General features: G+C 42.5%; 1 protein-coding gene across 2 annotated transcripts in view; it reads left to right on the top strand.

The window, feature by feature from the left end:
• The first annotated feature begins 3,969 nt into the window (after positions 1-3,969).
• SLC49A4 (solute carrier family 49 member 4) overlaps positions 3,970-12,615 on the top strand; it is a 69,888-nt gene continuing 61,242 nt past the window's right edge. Inside the window, exon 1 of one of the 2 annotated variants that reach the window (XR_012495910.1) lies at positions 3,970-4,708. Coding sequence is in view for 1 of the 2 variants with exons in the window: in XM_074330911.1 (XP_074187012.1) it covers positions 4,354-4,708 (355 nt within the window). In the remaining variant the exon portion in view is untranslated. The remainder of the gene's footprint in view (positions 4,709-12,615) is intronic. The other variant, XM_074330911.1, reaches the window with a different exon arrangement.

Below are 12,615 nucleotides of genomic sequence, written 5' to 3'. Positions count from 1 at the left end.
CAAACATAAGCTACATTAAACCTCAACAGTGCTCTCCCAACCAGCTCCTTTTCTTCATGTTGTTTCTCAGGCTGGATCAATTTCAGATATCTCTAATTTCTTTCCTTTCAGTTTCAACAGCAGTCAGTCACCAATGCCAGCCGGCACTTTCTATTAATAATAAAAATGCTTACCATCCCTGAATACACAATTCTTGCCAGATATCATGTTAGATGATCTACAATTATGTTTAATTTTCACAATAGTCATGCATTTTACAGAGAAGAAAACTGAGACTAAGGGGGATTATGTACCTCGTCCTTCAAGCCTTTCTCCCTCTAAGCTATCCTCCACCCTTCAGCCAGAGTGATCGTCCTAAAACTAAATTTGATCATGTCACTCCCCCACCTAAAGCTCTTCAAAGGCTTCCCAAAGTCACAAGTCCAGACTCCTTCACTTGGTATAAGATGCCATTCGGGATCCTTCTTCTTCCACCACTCCGCACAACTTCGTTCAGTTCCTGGGCCATGCCAAGCTTTTTCTCCTCTTGCCTATGGACTTGGCACAGGGTTCCCGCAACAAATATGTATTAAGTGCCCACTATGCCTGGCATTGTACTTGCTGCTTGGGCACATGCCTTGAACAAAACAGATATATGTCCTGACCTCAAGATTCTAACAGAAGAAACTATAAACAAGTAATTACAGGTTGTGGTAAGTGAACTAAAGGAAGCAGCGTGATGTCTCATAGAACATTAAGATTAGGGGTCAGGGGAAAACTATAATGACTATTTTAAATAGGATGGTCTGGTAAGGTCTCAGGTGGGAACATACTCTGAAACCTGAAGATTAAGGAACCAGCTATGTGAAAACAGGTAAGAGGAAGGGGTGTGTGACAAAAGATGATCCTGGAGACGACAGCAGAGCTCAGACCAACGATTTCTGTAGGCCACGGTCAGGACTTTGGATTTTAGTCTAAGTTTTAAGGGCAGTGGAATTCAGTAAAGAATTTTAAGGAAGGAAGTGTCACTTTTTGCTGCTGAATGGAAAAGGGATTGGAGGAGTACAAAATAGGAAACAGGGACACATGGCCTGAAGATATACCGTGTTTCCCTGAAAATGAAACCTAGCCGGACAATCAGCTCTAATGCGTCTTTTGGAGCAAAAATTAATATAAGACCTGGTATTATACATATTATGTTATATTGTATTATATTATACCCGGTCTTATATTATAGTAAAATAAGACCAGGTATTATATTATATAAGACCTGGTCTTACATTATAGTAAAATAAGACAAATTCTTATATTAATTTTTGCTCCAAAAGACACATTAGAGCTGACTGTCTGGCTAGGTCTTATTTTGGGGGAAACACGGTAGTAGTCGTTTAAGTGAGACATGTGGATAATTTGGACAAGGGTCTGATAGTGAAAGAGGAAAAAACAGACAGATTAAATGCAGAACTGACCAGCCTTACAAAGTCAGCAGCTGAAAATGAGAAAGAAATGAAGAGAGGACATAGTTTGGGGAATTGTCACTGGAAAAGAAAGTAGGCGTACCACAGAAATGGAAGACCAGAAGGCTCTCAGGCCCATTCAAGACATTGACCATTTTTATTTTACCGTGTCATCAATTTGTCCAGGACTTTTTCCAGCAAAGTTCAGCTATACAGGTGCAGGTGCAGAAGGCAAAAAATTGGGTTCATCCAGAGAAGGGGTTTTGCCAGAAGAATAAAAGGCAATGAGGGATAAGAGATAGTGTATTTTCAAGGGAGAGATCATAGTGATATAAACTATTACATGCGCTCTCAACTGTCTTGGGGGTACAGATGGACAGAAAATGGAAGGATCAATGAATTGGAGGTACAGATGAAGTTCACGAATTGTCTCCTCGGGGTACATAAGTGAGTTATAAAGGTAAGCGTTCAGAGAGTTAAAAGTTATCATTTGTTTTTTTCTGCTTGGAATGGTCATCTCCTCCTCTAGAGAAACACGATTATTTGATCTCCAGCCATATCCTATCTGTGCTTTCCTGCTCCCTGTCTTCCCAGGACTCACCATTACTACCACCTGAGATGGTCACTATCTCATGCAACACAAACGCCCACCTCAAACTATTCTCTCCTTGAAGCATTTATGTTCTCCCCACGGGGATCTCTCTCCTGGTGACAGCCCTCACTCAGTGTGTACTACTGATAGTATCCATGTTACCACGTATATTAGTCATTGTTTTTCCTTTTTAGGCCTCTTTACTCAATTGGGAAAAAACGTTGTTATAAACAGTCAAAGTCTCTTGATCCCGTATAGGTCCCCAGAACAGTTCCAGGAACGGAGCAATCATTCACTAAATGCTAACGAGGATCTCAGGCTCATGGGCCTCCAAACCTCACTCTTTTTCTAACGCAGGGTTCCACCGAATCCAACAAAAGCTTATAATCCCTGTTCACAAAGGTCCCAGATATCTCCATTTACTTCAAGGGTGGGCTCCAACTTCACAAATTAGTTATAACCCATTGCAGCATTCAAAAACACCGTCATGCGTTTAACAGCACCGGTAGGATGCAGGAATATGGGGCCTGTACAAATGATCTGGATGCTACAACTTGAGAAAAGCCACAAGAAAACAAATATACGTAATTTTCCTATAACTTAATGCAGGGCCAGACAGACCTGGGATAAACGGTAGACCAAACGGTCACATGAGAGATGCCAAGAGTAAGTTGGCACAGGGTCGTAATCATTCATTGGTCTGACTCAGCCTGGCACCTACCTTCCTCCTCTCCAGCTCCAGCTGCAGGGCCCGTATCAGTGGTCGCTCCCGGGCCTGCCGCCATGGCTAGCAGGACGCCAGCACCGCTCGAATCCCAGAAGAGGAGTGGGGCGCGAGTGGGGTCCGAAGAAGATCAAAATCCCCAGTCTGAGGCTGCCACACAAGAAGCAGTCGCACAGGTTGCTGCGCGGCTGAGCCGCTCGCATGAAAGTCATGTGACCGGCGCTGGGCAGGGCCACGCAGGTTTGTTTTGATTCCCGGGTTGTTGAAATGTAAGCACGTGGTCTCGGTTGGGGCGGTTTTTGCCTTCCCCAGAATCTACTTTGCCTTCTTTGAATGTAGTCTTTTCTTAGCTTCGTTTCTGCTGCTTCTCGTCTTCCAGCCAATCAGGTCCTTCATCTCCACCTTGGCGCTTTCCTGATCCAACTGTATTGGAGTTTTAGGGAATGTTTGTTTTTTTGTGGACCTAGGAGCAGTGGAATGAGTCTCTATGTTCGTTTACTCTGCAGCAGCTCTTACTGCCTTGGATCCCAAGAGAGCTCACGCTTCTCTTCCCACTTCTTTTGCAGCAACATAACTCCATCTGGTTTTCGTGGCTGCCAGGGTATATGAACCTCAGGCAAATGTCCTTTAATTGTGTTCCTCATGACTCATTTACCCGCCCAGACATGTCAAATCACTTAGGTTTTCAAGGACACTAACCAACAGCTGTCAGATTTCTGGATTTGTGTATAAAAATAAACAACCGGCTGCTTGATCAAGAGATCAACAACTCTCACCCTTCTCGTTTACTCTTCCTCAGGTCAAAACCGTATTAACTGGAGCTGGATCTAGGTCATTTGGGGGCAGATATCTTCCAGTCTGAACATATCTTTACTGATCGCCTATTAATGACAGGCAAAAGAGTAGAAACATATCTATAACTTTTATATATATGAATGTAATTGGCTAGTTTATAATCTCATTCGGTATGTAAGATAAAAAGCTGGTCAAACTAGGCAGTATTTACTGTACATAAAAAAAAAAAAAAAAGCCAAAAACCCAAGATTTTCAAGCGGCAATCCTCTGGGTCCCTACTAAGCCTCGATTTTATACTATCTTCCCCCATAATTTCTGAAGTTATAAACCCAACAAAAAAAAGGAAACCAAATATAGAAGCAAACATTAGCTTAAGTGACCGGAGGCCACCAAGTTGTTTATTAGGCACATGATGTAAAACTTGGACACTTCCTCCATCAACACAGGTTCCTTGCCCAACAGCCTCTCCGGGAGTTTCCTTTTCCCTGGGCTCAGCCGCGCTGCTCCCAGCCTTTCCAATTCCTCCCCATCCTCCCTTGGGACGCCGGAGCTATTCCGTCTCCTGCCTCCCGGGGTGTTGGGGGCGGCCCCAATCCTGCTCCCCAGCCTCCTCCTAGCCCCGCGGCACCTGCCGCCCCTCCCCGTCAGGGGCCTTCTCGTTCCGCGCAGGCGTACTAGGCGCGGCCGCGAGGCCGAGGGCGACCGGAGCAGTCTCGGCCTCCACCTCCTCCGGACTCATCCGCGCGGGGCTGGTCGGCGGCCACTCGGATCGCGCTGGGCAGGGGCCCCGCGGCCAGCGCGTAGCCATGGGCTCCGGCTGGAGCAGCGAGGAGGAGCGGCAGCCGCTGCTGGGGCCCGGGCTGGGGCCTGCGCCGGCGACTCCTTGGCGAACCCGGGAGGCGGCGGCGGGGCCGGCGGCGGCTGCACTGCCCGCGGCCGCCCCGGGTCCCGGGCGGGTGTACGGGCGCCGCTGGCTGGTACTTCTGCTCTTCTCGCTGCTGGGGTTCGCGCAGGGCCTGGTCTGGAACACCTGGGGCCCCATCCAGAACTCGGCGCGCCAGGCCTATGGCTTCTCCAGCTGGGACATCGCGCTGCTCGTGCTGTGGGGGCCCATCGGCTTCCTGCCCTGCTTCGCGTTCATGTGGCTCATGGACAAGAGAGGTGAGGGGTTCCGGGGAACACCGGCCGGCACTGTCACGCCTGGGGGAGCTTTCCACCTCACCTGCGCCTTGGGGGCTGTGTGAGATGACAGAGTGTTGCCGGCATCCCATTCCTGACTAGGAACCCTCGGTACCCAAATCGACAAATACGGGAATGCTTTTTTACAGCTATTATGTTTTGATCAGGGCCCAAAGCAACAGCCGGGATTAAGCCTTCTCTGAATGTTCATGTTGATGCATATCGTGGACATCAGAGCACTCCCGTGCACGGGCTGTGTGTGTTTCTTACACCTCCCAAACGATGACTGACGCTTTGACTTCAAAAGGATTTGGGAATGTTCAGGGTGATAGGTCAGAAAATAGACAAATGATGCCCAGTTATAAGGAAGTAATGAGTTGGCTTTGAATAATAGATGACTCCAGCCCATAAAGAGCTGTTGGGAAACTTGGATCTGTGTCTTTGGTTTCTGGGAAATGGTGCTCGGCAGCTTTAAAGTGTGTGAATGTGACTAGGTGGATGTGTTAGTTGAAATTTATAACTGGTAAAGCTTGCAGATGAATGAAGACTCTTCATACAGGAAGACTCTGAACAGACATCTCACTTTACAACTTGCCAGTGTGATTCTGTGAGGGCACAAAAAAGGTCATAGGATTGAATGGTAAGGTATTGGATTATACCACACAAGTGTGGGTAAATGATGCGTGATCGATGTGATGTAGCTGCTGAAAAATGAAGGACAATTTTAGGCAGAGAAGCATAGTGTCAAAAAGAAGAGAAATAATTGGATAGGCTCTACTTCAGTGTTCAGTTCTGAGCATTAATTTTAAGAAGGTCATTGACAAATTTGAGTACTTTAAAAGTTGTGTGACAAGAATGATAAAGAATGTAAAAGTCAAAATGTGTAAGATAAAGGGAACTGGGTGTGTCAAGCTTCAAAAAGAAACTTGAGGCAGAAAATAAAATATGTGGAGATCAAGTAAAAGAGGAATTAGACTTCATGTGTGTAGTTCTAGAAGGAAGAACTAACGCGAATGAAGTCACAAAGGGATGTAACTCAAAGCTGTACAAGGAAGAACCTTCTAACAATGAAAGGCACCCAGCCCTGGGACGTGTGTCATGATTGGCGTGGAACTTCCAGGTAGAGAGCAAATACTTAGGCAGAGGATGTGTGCTAGATGCTGGGAAAGAGTTTCTTGTGCTGAATGGAGGTTTTCTTTGGGTTTTTTGTTTGCTCTTAAATTAGATTATAGACTTCATTTGGATTTCACCAGTTTTACCACTAATGTCTTTTATTCCCTGTCCCAAGGATTCAGTTAAGCGTCCCAAATTGCATTTAGTTGTTATTTCTCCTTAACCTCCTCCAATCTGTGGCAATTCCTCAGTCATTTCTTACAAGTTTGGCTAAATTTAGGGGGAAATGCTATTTTGTTGTTTCTTTTTATTTATCTTTTTATTAGAAGCATTTTTCAATATTATTCACTAAATTTAGCCAATCTTGTTTTTATGGTGGAAAATTGTTAATTTTTACCCTTGTTATAATTAGGGACTGCCTATTTGCTTTGTAGAATAAGTTACTTTAGGAGTTCTTTCAGAGTTCCTGTGACTACATGGTGAATTCAATTTTGTATTTTCCATTAATTGAAGCAGCAAAAAATAAATTTAAAAATTCCTTTCAGTAGGGGAAAGCTAATACACTGTCATATGCTGGCTGTCCTGCTGCAGATGTTCTATCTGCATATATGGAGAGTGAGTTCCCATTATCCCTGGGTACTGAAGTATCTTTCTCCCTAGAAGGTAGGCAGTTATTTGGCCTTCCTCCTGTGGTGGGTCCTGGCCAGCTTAGAGTAGAAGACTGCTTATTTCCTGAGATTGGTTTTATACTCTCTCACCCCTTTCCATTTTCCAGCAAGGAGACAAAAAGGACTAATAGTGAGCTAATAGGAGAGCCAAAAGCGAGTGTTCCCTCGAAGTCAAGTGAAGAAAGATTCAAGAAGGAGATAGCACCTAAATGTATGATAAGCACTGGGGAGAGATAGTCCTCACAGAGCATACATTCTAGTGACAAGATCCAGGCACAAAACAACAATAAAATTAAACATTTAGTGTGTCAGATGGTAATAGTGCTTTGGAGAAAAAGAAAGCAAGGCAAGGGAGAAAGGGGGTGTGATTCACTGACACTATATAAGTGTCAGGGATGCCTTACTGATAACATGTGTTTGAGCAGAGTTCTAGACAAGACTGTTTTGGGAAAAGACAAGGGTCCTAAACTTGTTTGGCATATCCAAGAAAGAGCAGTGAGGCCTGTGTGGCTGGACTTCAGTCACGAGAGAAACAACAGCAGGAGGTGAGGTCAGAGGTGGTGGGAGGCTGAATCATGCAGGGCCTCCTAGGCCACTGTGGGGACATTAGCCATTGAGGAGCGAGGAGGGCTGTCTCCACTGGAAGGCTTTGAGCAGAAGAGTGAGAAGATGACTCTGCTGTTGTCTTGAGAACAAGAGCCAGAGCAGGGAGAACAGTAAGGATTTAGTGGAATAACCCAAATGGGCTGATGGTGACTTCCAACTGGGGTGATAATAGTGGAGGATTTGATAAGTGATTAGGTTTCTGATATATGTGGAAAGTAGATTCACCATCTACTAGAAAGTAGATGTTTCTCAGCTTTTTAGCATTAGTAAATGGGAGAATCAAGCTGCAACTTACTGAGATACAGAAGACTATAGAAGGAGCAATTGGGGGGGCAGATGGTGTGAAAATGAGGGGTTCGAAATGCCTATTAGATACCCAAGTGGACAGGTTAAATCGTCAGTTGGATTTATAAATTGGAGTTCAGGGAAAGGCCTGAGCACTTAATTTGGAATTTATCAACCTATAATGGTATTCAGTCTTAGGGCCGAAGGAGATCACCTGTGGAGATGGGCGTTGTTTCAGGAGAGGGCTGACCTTGGGGCATTCCAACATTTAGAGATTGTGCAGGTAAGGAAGAACCAGCCTGTGATGGCTGACAGTAGCACCTTGGATTTAGCAACGCGGAACTCTTTGGTATCCTTTAAACAAATAGCCTCACTGGAGTGGTGGTGGTGAGTACAAAATAAATTGCAAGATGATTGGAGACAGTGTTTATATTTCTTTCAAGCAGTTATACTGTAAAGGGCAGCAGAGAAATGGGGCAGTAGCCAGAGGGAATGTAGCTACTGAGAAGGTATTTTTAAAGATAAGAGACATTAAAGCATATCTCTGTAATGCAGTATCGTAATGGATCTAGTAGAAAGTGGGAATTTAACAATACTGGTGGGAGAGGGAAGAACTACTGTAGCCATACCCTTGAGTAAGCAAGAGGAGATGCAACCCTCCAGAGCACAGGTAGACAGGTTGGCCTTAGATAGAAGTGGTGACAGCTAATTCTCCAGCAGTAACAGAAGAGAAGAGTGTATAGACACAGATGCAGATGGTGGGTGGTAGGAGCTTATGGAAGTTATCTTTGCTTATAGGTCTCAGAAAATAGGAAGCAAAATTATCACCTGACAAGTGAGGATAGGAAAGCAGATATTGGAGGATTGAAGAGAGATGATAAATTGTGAAACTGTTTCCTAGGAAAGTGGAGCACACATGGACTAGGAAATTATAGTCATGCACCATTTAACCATGGGTATATGTTCTGAGAAATGCGTCATTGGGCGATTTTATTATGCGAATATCATAGAGTGCACTTACACAAACCTAGACTATATAGCCTACTATACACCTAGTAGCCTATTGGAGTAGCCTATTTTCCTAGGCTACAAGTCTGTACGGCATGTCACTGTACAAAATAACATGAGATGAAATCAAGCATAAGAGAAAATTATGCAATCAAGAGATGTGGTAAACGCGAGATGTATGAGGCTGCTGCTGCCCATATAACTTGGATACTGTTTTACAGCAAGCTTTTTTTTATAAGTAGAACGAATACACTCTAAAATAACAATAAAAAGTATAGTAAATGCATAAACTAGTAATAGTTGTTTATTATCATTATCAAGTATGTACTGTACATTATTGTATGTGCTACACTCATATGACTGGCAGCATAGTAGGTTTGTTTACACGGGTATGACCACAAACATGTGAGTAATACTTTGTACTACGATGTTACAACAGCTATGACATCACTAGGAAATAGGAATTTTTCAGCTCCATTATAATCTTATGGGACCACCATTCATTGTATACGTCCGTCATTGTCCAAAACATCAATACGTATAGTAGGATTGTTGGGCACTAAGGGCCTTCTTTAAGTTACTGGGCATTAATTTCAGGAGAGACCAATCAGCATGGTTGTGTGTTTTCCTCCAGCCTGTTCTGTCAGGCAAGCACAAGCATGGATAGAGTTGGCAGAGATTTAACCACAGTTGCATTTTACCAGGTGAGTAGGACTAAGAAAGTGCAGAGCAAGAGTAGACGGTTATGTATAGAGTGATATAACAATGGAACGTAGAATATCGACTGGGTAAAGGATAAAAGGAAACGTATTGTGTAGATGACACAACATAGTAAGATCCAAAATTGTCATCCCCAATTGGTTGAAGATTTAGAGTACTAGAGGGAATGAGTGGGAAAGAAAGGTCATGGTTGAATAATGGAATGCTCAAAATTGAGATTATGTCATGGATGCAATTATTGTCAAGTTAAAGTCAGACTGTAACCAAGAGAGTGAACAACTGAGGTAGAGTGAAGGACATGATCATGGAATAAGAAGTCAGGGGACCATGGGGCCAGGATATTGAAAGGACCATCTAGTGGATATTGAAATCACCAGATTTAAGAAAGAAATAGTGTCCTAAAGAAGAGGAATAAGCCAGCACATTTTCAGGTAGTGAGGGTGAATGACCTGGAGGCAGGTATGTGGTAGTCTATAGACAACTGCAGCAATGAGTGGTGAGTATTACAGTCAGATAAAATTAAATCAAAGGCTGTTCTGGCCATGATGGAGTAACAGGGACTGGATTTATCCTTCCATCTTAAAAAACTGAGAACAAAAATCAAAGTTTATGAAACAGTGGTTTTCAGACATTGGACAACAGGCAGAGCAGGTTGGGTTGAATACCCAGAAGGGGCTCAGTTGTAAAGACAGATGATCCCTAGATTAAAGCTGCTGTGGTTCCACCTAGTAAAGCTTAAAAGTACTCCTTGAAAAGATCAAAGGTGACTTAACTGTGTCCTAGAACATTGTTCAAAAATATTTAAATAAATGGAAAAAATAATCCATCACCCAAAGGGGTAAAATTCAGAATGCCTGACATCCAAATCAGAAATTACTACCCATGCAAAGAAACAATAAAATTCACCCCTTAAAGCAGAGAAAAGGTATCAATAGAAACAGACCCAGAAATGGCACAGATGATCGAATTAGTAAACAGGGACATCAAAACAGCTAATAGTAGAAATATATTACCGTGTTTCTCCGAAAATAAGACCTAACTGTAAAATAAGCCCTAGCATGATTTTTCAGGATGCTTGTAATGTGAAATAAGCCCTACCATATTTCCCTGAAAATGAGACCAAGTCTTATATTAATTTTTGCTCCAAAAGACGCATCAGGGCTTATTTTATATTACAAGCATCCTGAAAAATCATGCTAGTGCTTATTTTCCAGTTAGATCTTATTTCCTGGGAAACACGGTATATGTATTCAAGAAGATAGAAAAAAGCACGAGCATGTTAAAGACAGGAAAAAAAGACCAACATTAAAACTTATAGAGATTTTTTGGTCTGAGACCAAAAAATATATACTGGACAGGATTTAACGGCAGATTAGACATTTCAGAAGAAAGCGTAAGTAAACTTGAAGACATAGCAGTAAATACTATCTAAAATGGAACACAGAATAAAAAGCTAAAACCGCCACAAGCATCAGTGAGTTGTAGAACAGTTTTAAGTGGACTAATAATATGTATGTAATTAGAGTCCCAGAGAAGAAGAGAGAGGTAATGAGAGAGGGCATGGAGTGAGATGAGGTAGAGGGAAAAATGAAATAATGGCAGAAAAATTACTACATTTGATATCTATAAACCCATAAATTTAAGAAATATAAGAATCTCAGGAGAAGAAACTTGAGGAAAACTACACACATCATAATCATATTGCTTAAAACCAGAGAAAATCTTAAAAGCATCAAGAGAAAAAGAGACTGGAGAGCTTTAGGAAGGAGAGAGTAAACTAATCTAGAAGTGGCTGGGGAAGCAGTGTCCTCAGGAGAGAGGCTTCAGTGGGAGTTAAAAGGTAAGAAGAATGTTTAGAGAAGAGCTTGAGAATATAGGAATTCTGCTCTTCTACTGGTTCTGAGTACTCCAGACAGATTTCAGGAGTTGGGGAGGTGGCAAAGATAAGGTCAGATTATGGGATATATGAACCATGATGGGATAAGGACGACCTGTGAATCTGGAATCTCTCATGACCGATGTAAACAGGGAAAACAAGTGCAATGTGATTAGTCCTGATGAGGTCTCCAAGGCAAATTGTGGTGGCAAGGATGTGACTTGGAGATAGGAAGACTAGGGATCTTGCCAGGAACAAGCAGTTTGTCTTCAGTCCAACAGATGGAAGTATGCAGCCTGGGAAAGGGCAGTCTTACCAGATAAGCTTCGGGGCTATAATTCATTTCCGATGTATCTGCTGTGTGTGTGTGCATGTGCACATGTGTTTAACTTTTGCATCCAAGTAACTTTGCATCCTGATTTTCTAGGCACCTATTGAACAGACTCCATTCGTATAACCAAATAGGTTCCCAGCATGAGGAGTTATCTCATCCATTGGAAGGAAGTTTCCTGCAGTGTCTAGATGCCATATTTGAATAGAATTTATTTTTATTTTCAATTGTGTTTGCTTTCCCCAAATTGTTCTAGTACCTTTCCTCAAATGGTTTTTGCACTCACATCCTAATAATGTAATCACTTGGGATCTATATATACAACGTGTGATCGAAAAATACGGTGAATGTTTAAATTTTTAAAAAATTTATTACAGTGAAAGACACATGGCCATTAATCCCCCTCAGAAGACTCCCCCTTGCTTTGAACACACTTATCCCATTGTTCTTGTCACTTTCTGAAGCAGTTCTGGAAGTCCTCTTTCGTGAGTCTACTTCATCCTCCATCATAACAATGCTCCGTGTCACAGATCCCTTCTGGTACAGCAATGTCTGTCAAATAAAAACATTACGGTGTGTCCTCATCCATCTTATTCACAGGATCTGGCACCATGTGACTTTTAGCTCTTCCCCAAAGTCAAAATGACCATGAAAGGAAAACATTTCGAATTGATTCAGGACATCGAGGCAGCCATGACAGCGGAACTAAAGATACTCACAAAAGAGAATTTACAGAACTGCTTCAGAAAGTGGCAAGAGCGATGGGATAAGTGTATTTGAAATGGGATGGGGGAATTTAGTTTTTGTTTTATTTTATTTAAACATTCACTGTATTTTTTAAATCATACTTCATATATAAAGGTCCCAGATGTCTCATAAGCCTGTTTTCCTGGGGTCCTCATACCTCTCCTTCCCAAAGTCATTTGTTACATTTTTGATTGCATGCAATTGTAGAGTGCTGCCTTGTCAAGATTTGAATGAGACAAAGAAAGCATTCTATTAAAACTGAGCATCAGCTGGGGTCTGTTAAGTAATACTTGGCAACAGTTAAAAATAAGCAAGAAAGCCAGAAACTATCTTTGAGGTTGCTTTAATAATCAGCTTTTCACAATGTCTTTATCCTTAAATGTTTATATTAGCCATTATATTGTCATTTGTTTGATAAAAAGCATAATTGAGTAGAAAAGTGTGCTAGCCTGTAGTAATAGGTAACCCGGTTATTTGGACCATATGGCAATAAACAATGCCGCACTGCTCACTTGGTGGCTGCTTATCTTAATTA

Source organism: Rhinolophus sinicus, linkage group LG01, assembly GCF_036562045.2.
Source record: "Rhinolophus sinicus isolate RSC01 linkage group LG01, ASM3656204v1, whole genome shotgun sequence".
Classification (NCBI taxonomy): domain Eukaryota; kingdom Metazoa; phylum Chordata; class Mammalia; order Chiroptera; family Rhinolophidae; genus Rhinolophus; species Rhinolophus sinicus.
Note: the sequence above shows the minus strand (reverse complement) of the source record. Positions and strands in the feature narration are given on the sequence as shown.